The 17345-nt window shown below is 33.5% G+C and overlaps 1 protein-coding gene across 1 annotated transcript in view; it reads right to left on the bottom strand.

Moving 5' to 3' along the window:
- Nucleotides 1–17345, bottom strand: part of LOC140972181 (bidirectional sugar transporter SWEET17-like) — a 38628-nt gene that overhangs the window by 14276 nt on the left and 7007 nt on the right. The window contains exon 5 of the mRNA XM_073434645.1: nucleotides 8108–8227. Within this exon, the coding sequence (XP_073290746.1) occupies nucleotides 8108–8227 (120 nt within the window). The remainder of the gene's footprint in view (nucleotides 1–8107; nucleotides 8228–17345) is intronic.

The following is a 17345-nucleotide window of genomic DNA, read 5'->3' as shown; positions in this document are numbered from 1 at the left end:
AACTTTCATGAACGTAATCAACACCAATTTTTCTACCTTTACTCAAAACACCATCAAGCTTTGCAACTTGAGGAATTGGTTCATGATGTTCATATACCAAACTAGATCTCACAAAGTGAATGTATTTCCTTTTTCACATGTTTAGCTTCAGTTGATTAATAGAGTTATAAATTCTTTCATTGTTGTTAAAACCAATACAAGTTTTGTCTCCAAATTATTTTTGCGACTCTTGAATTTCAGTTAAGGAAACTGATGACTTGTTCCAAGATGAAACTAGTTCAATTAACTTCATATTATCAGATTTTAACTTCTGATTTTTTCTAGGGCCATGTTATTCTCAGTTTTAAGCTTGACAATCTCTGCTTTTAGACTCAACATCTCACTAAATTGTTCCAAGTCAGGTTCAGTTTCGTTGTCTAAGAGATCATTTTGCTTAGCTTTAACTTCCTCAAATGAGAGAGAGAGTTTTTGGTACTCATTTACCATCTCATGAAGTGTAGAGACAAGATCATCTCTTGTGAAATCAGTTGAGCTAAAATCGAATACATGTTCACTGGTAGATTCAAGCTCAGCATCATTTTCCATCAAGCACTTCACTTTCTCATTATCACTCGAACTACTTGAGCTTTCTGAATCAGATGATTCACTGTCAGAGTCATCTCACGCTTGGCTCTACCACCAACACCTTATGTTTTTTGTTAAAGACTTTTTTTTCATCTTTGGATTCACTTCTGTCTAAGAACTTATTGTCCTTCTCAACCAATCTCTTGTAGTTCTTCTTTGGTTTGGTATTGTCAGCTATAAAATATACAGTTTTGTCACAGTTGAAACAAGCGTTGGAATCATCAGTTGATTCCCTCTTCAGATAAGATTTTTGGTGAGATCTTTGAAAATTGCCATGATTCTTCCTTAGAAACTTGCAAAATTTCTTCACAAACAGTGACATGGCATCAGTACTCAACTTCTCGGTTCCTTTCTCATTCGAAATTGATGGTTCTAGATTCTCTACAGTTAAGGCCTTGGATAATTCAGAGGTAGATTAATCATCCTCTCTAGTTTGCAACTCAAATTCATAAGCTTTTAGATATGTGAATAGATCATGTAGTTCCAGCTTCTTTAAATCTTTTGATTCTCTCATTGTCATTGTATTCAAATCTCACTCTTTAGGCAATCCACGCATTACTTTCAAAATAACTTCTCGGTTGTTGTACACTTTTCCAAGTGCACTCAGTTCAATGATAATATTTTTTATTCATTCATCAAATTCAGACATTGATTCTCCTTAATGATTCTCCTTATTTAATCTTGATGCTATCAAACTTCTGTGTAGCAACATAAATTTTGTTTTCTTTTGTTTGTTCATTACCCTCGCACAACTAAATCAGTTTTTCTCAAATTTCCTTTGTTGTTTTGCACATCTTGATCTTGAAGAAAATATTCTTGTCAAGAGTTCTCTACATCATGTCTTTAGCCATATTATCGAGGTTGGCTTTTATTATTGTTTGTCGATCATCCTAGAGTCATCCCTAGGCTTTTCAATTTTCTGAAGTTCCCAGTCAGTTAAATCAATAAAAAAAATTTTGCTTTCACAATTGTCAGTGATCAATCAGTAATGACGTACCACATATCATCGTTTTGTGAAACTAAATGAGCCTATATCCTTATCTTCCAATCATCAAATTCTTCTGTGAGAACAATGAGATCTTGTTGATTGAAGCCATTTTAGAAAATTTTCAGAGAAGATAATAAGTCGTCTCTGATACCACTTGATAGGGTCGATTGAAATGTTTAAAAGGGGATTGACTAAACACTTCCTAAAATTTCTTTCTTCAATAATAATTCTATCTAGTTAGAAACTTAACTTGGTATTCTCGATTGTCAGTGTCAGTTTGCTAACAAATATATGCAGAAAGAAGCTATACTAACATATTAGAACAGTTCAAGTAATGGTCTGACTATGTAGATTGAATGGTAAACTTAAAATAAAATGTATGCAATTTTGTTTCTGAATATTCGGAGAAGTCAAACTCCTACGTCACTCCCCCTTTTTCCTTTTTGGAAGGCTCACGCTAGAAGGCTTTGATCTTTACGAGAAATTTACAAAAAACCAATTCGGTTTGGACAAAACACTGTCAATTTGAAACCCCTCGTCTACTCAGCTGAACGAAGAAATAGTATACAAACTGTTCTCGAATGGAATTAATTACAAAGAATCTTCCTAGCACTTGATGACCCTTAATGATCATATGCAACTATGTAAAGTGTGCTTGAGTGTATGATTAGTTTTGCTTGTAAGCTTGAATCAAATGTTTGTCTATGTAATCTGTTGTTCTGTAGGTTTTTCCCTTTTTTTCGTTCAACTGATCTGCAACTCTATTTATATAACTCAAGCTACAACGGTCACAAACTTCAAAAAAGATCTGTTCCAAATAATGATAGTTGTTGATGTTTTGTCCATGTCATCATTCTCTTACATCCGTACAAATTTGTAGTGTGGTCTGATTAAACTATGTCAGCAAAGTACGGAAAAACATATCTAGTAATCAGTTTAGCCATCTAGTGTAACTAATGTCCTTGAGAAATAATAAAGATCTCTAAACTGGTAAATTTCCAAAACTTGGTTTGATATAATTCAGTTTTGGTCCGAATCAGTCTAGATTAGTTAAACTAGTTTTAGCTCATGGAAATAATTAGCTCCGTTTTGTTCAGATAACTCAGATAGTCTAATTCAGTTTACCTTACATCAGTTTTACCTTAAATCATTTGTTAACACTAAAATATAAATGTTCCAGTAATGGCATTTAATTTATCTGGACACTTATGTAAGTTGCATAAATAAAGTTCATAAATATACTATAGGTATTGTGAGGTCTGTCTCTCAAATTAAGATCATGAAACTCATTAAGAAGCATACCATATATTTTAAATAGGTTCCTAGTTGATTCAGCAGCCTGAAATAAGGATAAAAATCGCTTGAACTTGAGAGAAGCATCAGTGATATAAATGTCATGCATTGGTAAGGACATAGAGAAGTCATTTCATTAAGATGGCTGACCATTTGATGATACACTAAACAACCCTCCATCGAACTGTCCAATTGGTTATCACTTATAGAGTAAAATAGTTTGTGGTTATGTTTGTACATCATTAATCAAATTTATCCGAGATAACGTAGAGGCTTTACGTTTTTTTAAGCAAAAGACAACGGTTTTATAAAACCGGTGTCGTTTGGGGGTCAAACACAACAGTTTTTTTTTAATAAAAATCGTTGTCGTCTAGGGGTCAAAGACAACGGTTTTTATGGTCAATGACAACGGTTCTATAGAACCGTTTTCATTGAGCGTTTATGACAACAGTTCATATTAGCGTGTTTTTTCTAAAATCGTTGTCGATTAGCGTGTTTTTTGGACAAACAATAACTGTTTGTGTAAATTGTTGTCATATTTAGCGACGATTTTGCTAAAACCGTCTCTAAAATTAGCGACGGTTATAGCAAACCGTCGCTAATTTAAAAATTGTGACGGTTTTGATTAAAACTGTCGCTAAATTTAGCGACGGTTTAAGTAAAACTATCGTATTTTTTTAATTAGCGACAATTTGACTAAAATTACTCCTAATTTTAGCGACAGTTTCAAGCAAAACCGTCGCACTTTTTAAATTAGCGACGGGTTTGAAATATAGTGATGGCTGTAAGCAAAACCGTCGCAAAATTTAAACATGCGACAGCTTTGAAAATACCGTCACTATTAGCGATGGTTTTACCAATAGCGAAGATTTTTCCAAAAACCGTCGCAAACTGTCTATAAATACCCGCATTTTCGATCCATTTTTCCACCACCTCACTCCACAACACTTTAAATTTTTCTCTCTTACACAATTTTACCACTTCACAACACCTAAAATTTTTATCTTTTACACGATTTTAGTTTCGATTTATGGGGAAATATTTTCGCTTTATATTTTTGGTAATTTTTTAAGTTTTAGTTAAGATCAGAAATATTATTAACATAGTAAGATTGTAAGTTTTTTTTATATTCATTAAATTATTAAAAGTAATTTTTTTTGTCTTACTGAAAAAATTAGCGACGGAAATCATGCAAAACCGTCGCTAAAATTAGCTACGAACTTTATAAGAAAATCGTCGCTAATGTTAGCGACGGTTTTGCATGATTTCAGTTTTTCATAAACCGTCGCTAATTAATTTGAAAATCCGTCGCAAATTGTAACAACGACATCAGTTCTCACCGTTGTCTTCGAGCACACTCTTTAACCACGGGGTCTTTAACAATGGTTTTTCAAGACATACGACAACGGTTTTTCACCGTCGTCTTTAGACGTCTACGACAACGGTTTTTCACCGTTGTCTTTGAGCTTATCATTTAACCACAGGACCTTTAACAACGGTTTTACAAGACAGCTTATCCTTTAACCACAAGGCATTTAACAACGATTTTACAAGACCTACGACAATGGTGAAAAACCGTGGTCTTTAGCTTTTTTTTTTTTTTTTTAGTGATACTCTAACACTTGAACACTCGTATAAGTTGAACTTTTAACTCATATAAACTATTCATTATAATTTTGAGTTTCCAATCGTCCGATCAGATGTCTCACTAAACGACCTGAATCAAGGAACAATGACTTCAACGTTTTATTCGTGGCTAGTAGAATGCATGTCAGATCAATTATTAATCTAGATATACGATCAGATCAGCAACTATCAATCTTGGCCTTGACAGACTCAGCAGCACTCATATTTATCATATATGTTTAAAAAAAAAATGTGGGGTTGTTGGCTTTAATTTTTATGGGTTTTAATGTGTGTTTGTGAGAGATTTTGTTTATTAAAAAGTGATTTATTGAAAATAGGTGAGAAGAAAAAGTATAGAGTATTTGGAAATAAAATCCTAAATTAGATACAAGCAAAAGTTTGAATGCTTGAAAAAAATTGATTCGAAGCTTAATTTTTTTTATAAAATTATAACAATATCTTTGAAGTACATAATATTTTTCTTTTATAATTATCTAAATTTGGTATTCACACCATCATCAATATATTTATAAAATTATTATTAAGTTTTGAATATTTTGTATTAAAATTAATTTATCTTTTTGTTAGGATCAATCACTTACCACAAGACCAGAAACTATAGTTGTTAGCCAAGGAATAACTTTATTTTCTTATACTTGTGGCACCGCAGAATGCACATACTTAAATGCTAATGAGTTGTGTTGTTAAGCCCATGAATCCGGGGAGGTGGATGTCTATCTGTTGTGTTGTCTCATATCCCTTAGAAATCAATTTTATCATTTTCCTACCGTTGGCTCTATCCCAGCAGAGATAGTATTAACAGTTAAGATATGGCACCACTCTTTCACGACCCGTCTAGCCAACCAGATTAAGCGGTGCAACGTCAGTATCTTGACGCATGAGAACTTCCTAGGAAGTCACTCATCTCAGTACTAGTCTCACTAATGCACGCTTAACCCAAGATTCTTCCTAAAAAGTATATAAATATGCTTCTTGGGAGACTTGAACATATGACCTCGCTCTGATACCAATTGTTAGGATCAAATGCTTACCACAAGGTCAAAAGATATAGATGTTTGCCAAGGTGTTATTTTATTTCCTTTTTTTGTGGCAGTTCATAGTGCATCTACTTGTGTGCTAATAGGTCAGGTTGTTGTCTATCTGCTGGTGTTGTCTCATGTTTCCTTGAGATTAGCTAAGCCCTTTCTCTACCATCGACCTTGTCCCCAGCAGAGATAATATTATCCGTTAAGATCTAATATCACTCTTTACGGGCCCACCTAACCAGCCAGATCAAGCGGTGCAATGTCGTCAACTTGATGCATGAGAAATTTCCAAGAGGACACTCTTCTCGGTACTACTATCACTCATTCATGTTTAACCTAACACTTTTTATAAGATGAGTGCTTGAAAATTTATTTAAGATTTAATTAAAAAAAAACAAATGAAAAAATTTGTATAGATGTCCAAAATATGTAAAAAAAATAAATCTGAAATTGTAAATTATAAAAAAGATTTTTAAAATATAAAATTCTTATAATAAATTATGATTTTGAATTTTATGATTTTCATTTGAAATTTTTAAAAACTCATATATAAAAAAAATTAATATTTTAAAAAATCTCTAAAAATATTTATAAAATAGAAAAAAAAAATATATCTCGACTTTCCGTCTAGCTTTTGAATAAAAGTTATAGAACTTGAAGTAAAAGTTGATTTTCAAGAACACCACAAAATACTTCCACTCAACCATAATGCGTGAAATGCTTACCAAAGCTCTCATAAATATCGTCTTGATTTCTCTCAAATTAAACAGACTCTCCATTGGCACTAAAGGTTGCTCATCTGACCTCTACGACCCTACCCAGCTGTCTACAAACAAAATAATATCTCCTTTTTTTTTTTTTTTGTTTTCAAGACGTGTCAAAAAATAATTTTGTATATGATATATAAATCTTGCATATTTCAACTGTATGTTAATGGACCGATCTTTAGTCTCTACCTCAATTTTTTTGCAATTGCCATATTTTACTTAGCCCATTGAAAACCACTCTTCTCACACCCAAAAACCAACCAGAAAAAAGTTTGATTTATTTTAAAATCAGAGGGGCTGGGAGCTCCCTCGTAATATGTCGATCGGCCTCAACTCGCTCGGGGTAGCTTAAACAAAAATCAATAAATTAAGTTATATATACATTGAAAAAAGAAAAAGCTTTCCTCCATTTAAAAAAATTATAAATGAAAAAACTCTCCGCAATATCAATTTTCAAAACATTTCTATATGTTGAGCCCGCCGATGAATTAAACATAAAACCAAGTGATAATATGTAACTAAACTCGGAAACATACTTGGAAACTTTAAGTGTTTTTTTATGGAAGATAAATCAATTCGTAGATCTAATGTGTTCAAAATGAACAAAATTCTACCCATAACACCTATGTCAATTTTTTTTTAAATATAAATGATACCCCTAGAAGGACACGGGTCATGGATGACTCGGGATAGTAAATAGATAATCCTGATTAGGGTAAGCTTACAGAAGGGGCTCATGAGTAATCGGGTAGGAGAATGCTCGGGATATCACTCACCGAGCAATCAGAAGACCCGAGCTATCGGGCAAATTCTCGGGTGATGAATCTCTACCCGAGATGCCTCGATAATAGCATTGCACTCGAGTACGAAATCAGGTAATATCTGCTCTCGATAAGCGTACCTAACCAAATCTTGCTGATTTGACGTGATGAAAAAGTCAAAGACGACGTGACAGCAAGTAGGTGGTAGTTACTAGTGGTAATTAGACACTGAAAACAAAGAAAAATATCATCTTCCTTCCTATAAATAGCAGGTTTGCTTTGCATTTATTTCAGTGAGATATATCAGAATTTGCACACCAGTAGCATTTATTTTCTCTACATTGGTTCCTTTTACACTTCGCCTGCTGACTTAAACATCGGAGTGACCACGCCGGACACCTCTCCGGCACTTATTCACGAATTCATCTTCTTGTTTGCAGGACATAGTTGCAGTCATATTATAGAAATATTTTCCTCAAGATATATTTCCTTGCTCATTTTTCCATTCAAACAAATTTTTTATCAGATTCGGTGGATTGTCCAGACCCAGCTCACCCGATTCATCGGGATCACATCAATAAACAAAACGAATCGCTTTCTATATCATCCTTCTAGAAGATCATTTTAATAATCTTTATAGTTAGTTACTTTGTTCTCTATTTCTATTTGAGAGGATCCTACGGAAGAAAAAAGTGATAATTTATCATTTTTACTTGTTTTGATTGGATAAATATGGTATAGGTAAAATAAAAATATTTAGTTCAAATAAAAATGTGGGATCATTTTCTGAGATTATGCCATATTGTAAATGTTACTGCTTTGTTTTAAGCTGGCCTAGCTAATTATTATCATTTTGGAGAACTCGGAATCAAGTTTTAATCCTAGCTAGCAATATGATCATACGAGACAACTCAAGGTCCCTACATATGTATCCAAAGATTTCTATGCCATTTTGACCATATATTATTCATCTGCATGTAGAAAACATAAAAGAAAACTTACTCCAAGAAACCAATCTTGCGCAAGAACGGCATAAAAAGTCCAAATCCCTCCATTCAAGAAAAAGAAAAACGAGAGAAAAAAGGGCATGTATTCCACACTTTTCGTCATCACCACCCTCTTCTGCAAAAGTAATATAATATATTATATTAACAATATGATGTAGCACCAATGCAGAGCTGATGTGACGGTGACATGTGTATTGTCATATCAATAATCTCAATAAAAATTGACTAAAATTGAAAAAAAAATCAGAAAATGAGTGATGGAACCTAAAATTTTAGCCTCATCTAAATGCTCAATCTTTAAGGAATATGACTAATTTCATTTTCACTGTATCGAACAAACAATTGCAACATGATTACAATTCATAACAAACAGTAGTACTTGTCCCTTGAAAATCAAATTTCTTCTTTTTTATGCTAAACTTGAATAATGGTAATTCAATAAAATTGAGTAGTTATTTGGCTCCCATTATGACACATTACCATGTTTTATATATCTTATATTATTTCTTGAAATAAATTCAGAGATTCTAAAATATGCTACGATATAATGATTTTTTAATTTTTTTTGGAAACTCTTTCTATTTATTTTCTAAAAAGTAATTTTAAAATACTTCATATGATATCAAAAATATCATGCATACGCGACCTCTAAAAAGAATATCATGCATACGTGACCTCTAAAAAGAATATCACGCACACATTCTTAAACTACATGGTGTTTGTTCACAAGAAATAATATTTTAGGGGAAGTATGCTCGTCTTTTTTTATATAAAAAAAGTACAGGATCGAACGTTTCTCGCTTTATCAAAAGCTATAGTTAAAAGTAACGGTGTAACTCAAATCTTTTAAATAATAACATCTCAAGCGTCACGTTTTGATTGCTTTACCCAACACAGATAATTTTAGCACCAACAATCTCTCTCTCCAATAATTGCATTTCTTGCAATCAAAGAGAATCAATCTCGTTACCAATTGTAGGACCAAGCACTTGCAGATTTATAAAAATTTATATCTGGTGGTAACGGTATAATTCAAATATTTTAAACTATAAAGCTCAAAGACTACTTTTTGATTGCTCTACTCACTAGAGAAGTTATTGCAGCCAACAAATAATTATATCTTATGTATTTTCAATATAGTTGACAATAATTTTTTTTTAAAAGCTCACTGTAAATCCATTTGTCATAATGTATTTATGAAGGAGTTGATAAAAAGAATATGGCTATCTAAGATAAGCTCGAATAAGAATTAGTTTCATTCTGAATCACATGGAGATGTTAACTCGTGGAAAGTTGTATTCTTGAACCACTGAGGGTTACACAAGTATCGGATTTTAATTTGTGTTGCCGTTGAGATAGTCGAAGTTCAAGGAATTGAATTTGACAACTGTAATTTGATGAAAATCAATCAGAATGCGTATAAAGGAGTTTATACGTTGATTCCATAGGATGAAAGAAATGGAAGTTAGCTTAACTACAAATTGAAAAAAAAAAGAAAAAGTGTAACTGACTATTTTTGTGAAGAAGTTCACAAAATTGACAAAAATAGAAATTTTGACAATCAAAGGAGAGAAATCCGTTCAAATGATATACAAGAAAGGCCAACTCCGCTAATCCAGGAGTGGTTCAGTGTGCAGCAAAATAAATTCAAACGTAATAATTCCAAACACCCAATGGATGTTTAAATTCATACGACATATATGGAAGGTTCGAGCGTCGAAACTAAAAATTTTAAACTTCTGATATACCTTGAGTGATAGAAAACGGTACATCAACAGTGGTATCAGATTCAAAGTATATCAATCGTATGTTTTGTTTAAAATCATGTTGAGATTGTTAGTTCTAAACATGCTTGAAGTTCCTGAAAAATAACCGCTTCTAAAATTAATCTTTCAAAACAAAAAGAAAAAAAATTTCTCACGGCTGGCTGGAAAATTTCCTCGCAACTGCGTACCCAAATTTTTCAATTTTTTTAGTTGCCGCGCGGTCATTTCTTGTACGGTTTGGGCAGCGGGCAATCACTCTGCTCGAACTCTTCAGACAGCGCATAAGGGCTCGTACAAGCTGCTCGAGATGGTCTCGGCTGTCCCGGGGTATCTTTCAAAAATTTTAGAAATATTTTTGTCAAAATTGATATTTTATTAAAATCGATCAAATCAACCCGATAAAATAAATTTTGATTAAATTTTAAATTTTTTCACGAAATAATTAATTAGAATTGAAATTTATTTATTTTTGGTAAAAGATGTTTTTACAATAAATTTAATTAATTGAAGTTAAATAAAATAATTTGTTTAACTCAATAATTATGGTGGTTAGTGATAATTTACAAGATACATGAATTGCTGATAATATGTGATATTGTGAAATTAATATAATTGTAATGCTCCGAAAATTTGAGGGTCCACGCGAACCATATGCATACAAATTATTAAATTCCTTTGTATTTTAAGTAATTTTTTTAATTGCGTGAATTAATAATGTTGTGCATATTTGCATGTTTAAAATATATTTTTCTATATGGTTGCATTAAAATGTATTTTTAAACGTTATTCGAGTTGCGATCGAGGAACGTAGACCGAGGGCTGAAAAATAGAAAATATTTTTATTAAATAATTGTTTTTAATTATTTTAAATATGGGTGATGCATTTTCATATTTTTGAAAATAAGAGGTTTGGAGTTGATTTTATACGCCGGGACGTAATTTTTATCGGTGTTGGATTTTTAACAAAAATGTGAGCGTTTTGGCAACCCGGCTATTAAATTCACAAACTTATTTTGAACAAAATTATGATAATATTTTAATTAATTCCTAAATCAAGCACTAGTGGGCTTAATTTGAGGGCTTAGTGGGCTTAAGCTTGATTAAGGAAATTAATTGTATATATTATGTAAATCACCCCAAACTCCACACAACACACACGCCTCAATTTTTCAGAATTTTGGCACACCAAAGCTCTCCATAATCACACGGCTCACACACAACAAATTGAGAAGAAAATTTCGAAAAGTTTAAGGGAAAAGTTCAAGCCAAGGTTTTGCCCCGTTCTTCGTCATCGTCAACGAATAAATCGTGCGTTTAAAATGCAAAGGCATACCTGTTCTTTTCTTCAGACATCATCACACCATATTATGATTTATTGCATGTTTTGAATTAAAAATCAAGGGCCATGATAATTATTTTCGAAATTTCATGCACATGGGTTCTAAACTTGAGTTTTTGTTTACCAAAATCATGTATTTGTATTGTTTAAGGGGCTGCCATGAATTAGGCTATGATCAAACACGTTTTTACACGTTTCATTGAGAACACATTAAAATACTGTACATGAGGGAGAACAGCAGCTGGGGCCAACTTTTTGTACAATAATTGAGGGGCTCGGTTTAAGGATGTGGTGGCTGGGCTTGGGTTCGGTTGGGACCAGAGCTTGGCTAGGGTCATGATTAGGTCAAGGGAAGTGTCCTAGCCATGCTAGGACTCGAAAACCAGGGGCTTTGAGGAGTCCTTGCCAAGAAGGACTCCACCCGAGAGCCAAGGGAGATCATGCGCAGGGTGTTGCTGCTTGTGCAGGGAAGAAAGACTCGGCCAGAGGGCTATGGGCTGGGCTAGGTTAGGTCCTTAGGGTCCTAGGAGGGTGCTTGAGGGGATAGTTCAAGGGTTGGCACGATGGTTAGAGGCCTAGCATCAGAAAAAGAGGCACCATGAGTGCAGCTTGTGCGCGCAGGTTGCTTCCTGATTTAGGTGCTTCGGGCTTGGGGTTCTGGTGGCTGGGTTGGTCTGGGCTTTGTCTTGGCGTTGTCAAGGGAGGGTTAGTGTCGTGTGGGGTCGAGTGGTTAAGGCCTGGGGGTGTCCCAGTTGACAAGGGAACCTAATACACCAAGGATACTAACACACGCACACAAGCAGATTTTGGGGTCAAGTTCCACAAAGTTTTTGAGTGGGCCAGGGCTGGTTTTTCAGACTGGGCTTGGTCTGTAGGGTCCTTAGGTGGTTTGGCTATGTTTTGGCTCAAGGTGGCTCGGGCGTGGCTTGAGTAAATTAGGAGATGGCTCGGTGTGTTCGGTTAAGGATCAAAAACGAGATTTAAGAACTAAAAATTGAATCCATGGGTCCACGGGTGCGGCTCATGACTTTGAAGGGTATAATAAATCATAAAAAAGTTATGTTAAAAATTTGGAATCAAAATAACGAGTTTTGGATTTATTCGGAATTTAATCTCCGTACAAAAACACTAATTAACGAATTAATAGAAACGCCTATTTTTAAGCTTTATAAAATAATGGAAAATTATATTTAAGCTCAAATAATTATTATAAGTCTAAGTTTTAAAATTGGGAATTTTATATTAAGTTTCGGTTTAATTCGGGATTAAAACGCGTTAATACGTTATGTTTAAAGATTAATTTAAAAGTTATCGATTTAAGCGAAATAAAAATATGATAAAATTCATGTAGACTTAAATAATTATTTGAGACATGTTAGAGTCAAAGAAATTAAGAAAAAGTCAAAAACGTAAAATTTTACGTCTAGGGGTAAAACGATCTTTTTACACCTAAAAATTAGTAAACATCATGGCAGTGCTCTAAATGCTGTTTTTATGATATTATGAATATTTTTAAATGTTTATGAAATATTCATGATTAAATTATGATTTCTAAATGTTTATTTTATTATTTAAGGAAGACATTTAAAAGACATGTTGCATGCTTGGTTTCAAAAACAAAAATATTATGTTATGCATGATTTTATAAAGTGATGAGAATGTAAAACGTTGAAGGAAATGAAGTAATTGTGACTAATTCGATAATGTTGGAGATATCGTGAGGGTGACGGTCCCAGTGGGATCCCGACGATCGTATTTCCATTATTACGAATATGAGGTAACGGTAAGAATGAGAATATCGTGAGGGGAAAAGGCCCAAGATGGATCCCATTTATGGGAAAAGGCACCAGAGAGAGCCCCGAAGATCGTATTTCTATTCAATAAGGATAGACCAAGGCTCAGTTGATGAATGAAAGTGTCGCTGATGTCCCCGCCGCCCAGTACTGTGGTTACATGTAGATGGATCCATCGACTTTTGAGGTTTGAGGAAAGTCACAATTAACGATCTGAATTCGATAAAAGAAAAGGAAAAGGAAAAGGAAAAATGTTTATGATCATGTTAAAAGGTTTTAGGTTATGTTTTGAGGAGAAGGAAGAGGCTAAGGTTTAAGTTATGCATCATAAAAATGTTCAAGAAAATGTTCATGTTTAAAGTTTATGCATCTTCATGAAAACGATATTTTAAGTACAAGCATTTTTCACTGTTGCATGTGATTTTATACGTATTATTTGTTATCAAGATTATGGTGTGTTGAGTCTTTAGACTCACTAGGTGTGATTGATGCAGGTGTTTATGATAAAAATGTTATGGGAGGTCTTGATGGTTGACCTGACTGGACTGAAGGTGCGCACGACCCGAGGACCAGCGCTTCTAGCTTTCCGCATTTATGATTATGATATATGTTAAAGATTTTTACGACTTTTTATATATGTTTTGAGAGGTTATTGAGAGATTATAGTATGGGCTTTATTTCTCAAATATATAGTTGGTTGTTTTATTTTAAAATGATGTCCAAAATATTTTATGTAATTTTTATGGTTCGACCGATTCTAAGTGAGGTTTTGAAAAAAAAATTATTCTAATACTTTTTAAGAAAAAAGAAAGGCAGACATTTCATTAATAGTTAATATTATATGATAAAAAGATGATCGAGAACCATGAACAATTTACTAAGTGTATGTTAAGATATTTTACATTTTATTTTTAATTATTAAATATGGGTCTAGTTTATGGACCGTTCCCACTCCGTAAATTTGTCTCCCAACGTACCATGAAAATTTAATGTAAATATTATATTTAGTGGGAGATCAAGATTTGAACATGGTGCGCCAGATCCTCGAAAAGAATTTTGAATATCGAAGACATGTAAAATATTAGAAGTTTATGTTACATTGCATTTGCATTCCTACATTTACCTAAGTTTGGACAAGGATCCATATATGGCTAATATGAATCAATTAACTCTCAGTTATCGATTATCCTTCATTATTTATAATACATTACCAAGGTTTGGACAAGGATCCATATATGGTTAATATGGATCAATTAACTCTCGTTTATCGATCATCCTTCGTTATTTATAACACATGTGATATATTATAAATAAGCAGTATGTGTGTTATTATTAATATAATAACACGAATTTCATGAATCCGGCATACATAGAAACAATCATGGCACAAGATTTTAAAATTAATGATGAGAAAATGTTTTAAAATAAAATCTCTCATTTTGGATCTTGATAAGATCTAAAATTTAAATCAAGCCCCTTAAAAAGAAATTTAAAAGAAAGTTTAATATTTACTTGCCTTCCATTTAACGGTAGTTGAATGATGAATGCTACGCACGGTCAGTGTTTGGCTCATATTATTGTAGAGACCTAGACGCCGAAAAGATGTGACTTCTAGTGACATATTTGATATGAACTACGTGGAACTCCCATGACTTCGGCTCATACTATTGGGAGATCACATGGCGTCAGTCCACTAAGGTTCGACATTCATGGGTTGGGCTTGACACGTGAAGAGAAAGTGGATCATATTATTGGACCCTCCTCAAACGTGAGGCAAAATTACGTGAGAGTTGCAAAGAGTTGTTACTGAGCTCTATGTTTTGGAAGTTGTGATTGAATAATATTGTTCGGGATCATAATTAGCAATTGGGCCTTACATAGATCAAAATAATGGAAGGAAATTCATAAAAGAAAAATTACATGTTTATGTTTTACAAAATATTTTATTGTGCTTCATTTTCAGTATATTTACGATTTCTTCACGAAATCGTAAATATACTGTGATATTCAATCAAAACAAGTTAACTTGACCTAACTATCACATCTGGTTGAGAAACTTAAAAATCGTTTTAAATTCCGAGAAAATAGCATATGTGCTCAAGAAAGCTTCTCCAAAAGAGGCTGCTGCTAATGCCTCTCCTGAAGAATTGGCTAAGCTTGAGAAATAGTGGGACCATGATCTACAAGCTAAGAGCTATGTGCTGGCTTCTATGTCAAACGAATTGCAGATGTTGTTTGAGGAAGCTGTGAATGCTAATAACATTTATGGCCACTTGCAAGAGTTGTATGGTGAACAAACACGTCTACTAAGGCACGTTACTGTCAAAGTTCTCATAACATCATGCCTACGAGAAAAGGTCCGCTTCATGATCATGGTGTGAGGATGAATGAGCTCATTGATAAGTTAGTGGGCCTCGATTATGTTATTCCGGATGAACTGTCCACGTACATTCTACTGCTGTCATTGCCATTGTCGTTTGATGGGTTTGTGATGAACTTCAATATAAACAAGTTGGAGGCTAGAATTGAAGAGTTGGTCAACATGTTTACTAGTTATGAAACCACCATCAAAAAGGAAAAATCTATTTTCCTCGTGGGCTCTTCTTCAGGGACAAAGAAAGGCCCAAAATTGAAATGGAATAAACGTTCTGCTCCTTCGGAAAAAAAAAAAACCAATAAGAAGCACACTTCGAGTATTTCTAAAGAGCCTAAAAATCTCAATAAAGTGTAAAATGTTTTCTTCTACTACAAGAAGCCTGAACATTAGAAGCACAATTGCAAGGAATAACTTGCCCAGAAGGGTTTTAGAAACGATATGTTTATATTGAAATAAATGTCTCAATTAATGAACCTCTTGGGTATCAGATACTGGATGTGGATCTTATCTATATAATGAATTGAAGGCGATGACAAGAAGTAGAAGGCTAAGGAAGGTGAGACAATGGAGCAAGAGTTGCTGCAAAGGCCATAAGAGATATTTATTTAATATTAAACAATAATTTTAAGTAATTTTTTAAGATATGTTTTATATGTTCCATATTTGTATAAAAACATTATTTCCATTTCTATGCTTGATAAATATGTATTTTCTTGTTTATTTAATAAAGGTGTTTATAATATTTACAAGAATGTATTTATTTGGAACATGTGAAATACAAAACGATCTCTATAACTTAAAAATAAAATATATTTCGAACAACCATGTCCAAGTAAACACGATATCAACAACAACCAAAAGAAAGTGAGATAGTCTAAATCAAACACACTTGTGATACGCTAAGCTAGGACATATTTTTGAAGAAGGATAAATAAGCTAGTAGGAGAGAGCATGTTTGACTCGTCAGACATAAAATCTCTATAGACATGTGAGTTCTATCTTAAAAGAAATATGACCAAAGCCCCTTTCCTAGGGAAAGTGGAACATGTACATGATCTGTTGGATTTGATCCATACAGATGTGTGTGACTCGCTAAGTTTTAACGCGAGATGTGACAAATCTTTCTTCATTACCTTTAGTGGTGACTATTCGAAGTATGAGAACGTGTATTTAATAAAATAAAAGTCTGAAACCTTAGAAAATTTCAAAGAATTCAGAGCTGAAGTAGAGAAACAATTAGGAAAGATTACTAAAACACTTTGAACTGATCGAGGTGGAGAATAATTAAATACTGAGTTTTAAGACTACCATAAAAAGAATGATATTATCTCACAGTGGGCTCCCCCTTCCACGCTTCAGTTGAATGGTATGTCAGGACGTCGTAATAGGACTTTGATGACTATGGTTCGATCTATTATGAGATTCATCGAATTTCCGCAATCTTTTTAGGGATTTGCGATTGAAATAGCGGCAAAGTTGTTGAACCAAGTCTATACAAAAGTAGTGGATAAAACAACATATAAGATATGAATAGAAAAGCCACCCAAATCTTCTTTCTTAGGAATATGGGGATGTCATGATAACGTGAAGCGGACAGTGGGAGACAAATTGGATAGTAGAGTCAATTTGTACTATTTTGTAGGATACACAAAAAATTCTGTTGGATATTACTTCTATAAACCCAATGACACACATGTGTTTGTTTCAATGAATATCATCTATTTAGAGAAGGAGTTTCTATTAGATTGAAAACTCGGGATGACAGAACTTGAATATATTCGAGAACCACCCACTTATGAAATAGAAGAATCCATACTCCAACAGCTAGTTGAAGAAACACAAGCTCCTAGAAGATCCGAAAGGGTCTTAAGCCCTCCATTCTTGGATGTGATCCAAGAAACTTCAAAGAAGCATTGTATGATGTCAGTTCTTCTAAATGGCTTAAATCCATGCAGTCC

The sequence above is a fragment of the Primulina huaijiensis genome, chromosome 3 (genome assembly GCF_012295235.1).
Source record: "Primulina huaijiensis isolate GDHJ02 chromosome 3, ASM1229523v2, whole genome shotgun sequence".
NCBI classification, from domain to species: Eukaryota; Viridiplantae; Streptophyta; class Magnoliopsida; order Lamiales; family Gesneriaceae; genus Primulina; species Primulina huaijiensis.
Note: the sequence above shows the minus strand (reverse complement) of the source record. Positions and strands in the feature narration are given on the sequence as shown.